Genomic DNA, 1908 nt, shown 5'->3' with positions numbered 1-1908 from the left:
CTCCTGAGCTCAAACGATCCTCCCGCCTCGGCCTCCCAGAGTGCTAGGATTACAGGCGTGAGGCTTACACTTGTTTAACAGTATATGCTATGTGAAGATGAGGGTTTATTGCCAATCAATAGACTCTTGTTCATAAGCAACTGGAAAGTAATAAGAAGTGATTAAATCTTCTCTAAAACAGCAGTTCTTAATCTCTTCTCTGGTCCACACACCCAAAGGATAAAACACAATCAACATGCTTGCTGATTATGGCAGTAATTATCACTTGGGGTAGGCAGGGGAGTTGCAACGTGCCCTCTTCCCATCACAATTTTGTAAGTTTAGTAGGCTTTTAAATGCTCAGGTATAATTACAATGATACATGTGGGTAATCAAGACCAAGAAGAGGGCAGGATACTCAAAGCAGGTCCCAGGTCTCATCTTTTTCTTACTTTCCACTTGGGTTTCTAGATAGGCATGATATTTGTTAGACCCAGTGCTTTCAATATTCTTGCTCTAGCCAGCAGAGGACATGAGCAGAAGCAGGAAATTATTTCAGCTGATAAGCTAAAGAAAGTACTAAGGTGAGTGGGTTTTGAGTGCAGTGGTTATCATTCTGATCCAATGATGAATAGAAAGATTAGCTTTCAGGATTGGATGAAAAACCTTGAAGCACCATGAGGATCTAACCATACGGGCAAAGGATAGAAAGACCAGATTACAGATATGCACATTGTTAATTGAGCATATTCATTAATATATTAATTTTCTCTATAAAAGAGAAGCTACCTCAAAGTAATAAATGACGGCTATGCACTGGGCAATATCCACAGAAAGAAAAACAGTGAAAGTATCAAATGTAGTATCAGATGTAACAGATTTTAGTAATAAACTCTTCTAAATGAAAAGCTTCTTTGCATTTAGTAGAAAGAAAAAGATAAATCTTGTTACCTAATAGCTGCTATCCCATGTCCAATTTCATGTACAACACCACTAATGAGAACTGCAGCGAAGAAATAGGTCAGTTGATTGACGGGTAAATTTATACCAGGAACCTGTTCATAGACACAATATGGCAGTAATTATCAGTGGGGGTGCAGGGGAGCCCCGCTTGGGCACCAAGATACATGATGTTCACTCTGTATTAAAGCTTAAAGCTCCAAAATGAATGTTTCATAAACTAAAAGTAATATGACTATCAACAGGTCACTTCTCTATTTCTATCATAATAAAAAGCAAAAACACCAGTTTTTTAAACTAGGCAGTTTCTCTGGAATAAGCACACTATCAATCTAAAGAAAATAGGAAATCCCAGGTTAAAAAGTCGAATTTTTAATTTCCTGAAGTCATCACCACAGGAAGAATGAGGGAGCCCAGCAAAGTGCCAGGGAATGCAGGGTGACAGTGAAGGAGGCAGCAGCTGATCCACCCTCAAAGGCTGGATTCTCCATTTGGAAATTCTTGTTAAAATTCTCAGTCATTCCTGTGCCTTGTTATTGCAAGGTTCCAAGTACTTATACTGATTAGTATGGACCATGTTTCCCAATCAGTGAGTTTCATTTTAATATTCTCAAGTTACAGGAGAGTTGGTAATAAAAACTAATATAATAAAGTGCCTGATCAGTGTGGGAACATCATGCCCTTCATTCCTTCTATTCCATCAGTTTGCCCATTACATTGGTCAGAAAAATAGCATCAAAGAGATACATAAATATAATATTAAAATTGAAATTGAATGAAGAAATTAAATTTGAAACATACATGTTATGAACATATGAAGCAGCTGTCTTGCAATCATGTGCACCTAATATGTTGTACATGTATATATCACTACATACACAAGGGAAGTTTGCTATGGTAAGAGCTGCATAGTAAATTTTTTTTTTTTTTTTTTTGAGACAGAGTCTGGCTCTGTTGCCCTGGCTAGAG

At 37.5% G+C, this 1908-nt stretch overlaps 1 protein-coding gene across 1 annotated transcript in view; it reads right to left on the bottom strand.

The window, feature by feature from the left end:
- Positions 1–1908, bottom strand: part of MBTPS2 (membrane-bound transcription factor peptidase, site 2) — a 76480-nt gene that overhangs the window by 59717 nt on the left and 14855 nt on the right. Inside the window, exon 4 of the mRNA XM_012656313.1 lies at positions 931–1034. Within this exon, the coding sequence (XP_012511767.1) occupies positions 931–1034 (104 nt within the window). The remainder of the gene's footprint in view (positions 1–930; positions 1035–1908) is intronic.

The sequence above is a fragment of the Propithecus coquereli genome, unplaced genomic scaffold, assembly GCF_000956105.1.
Source record: "Propithecus coquereli isolate 6110/MARCELLA unplaced genomic scaffold, Pcoq_1.0 Scaffold50, whole genome shotgun sequence".
Classification (NCBI taxonomy): Eukaryota; Metazoa; Chordata; class Mammalia; order Primates; family Indriidae; genus Propithecus; species Propithecus coquereli.
This window is presented reverse-complemented; position numbering and strand designations above follow the sequence as displayed.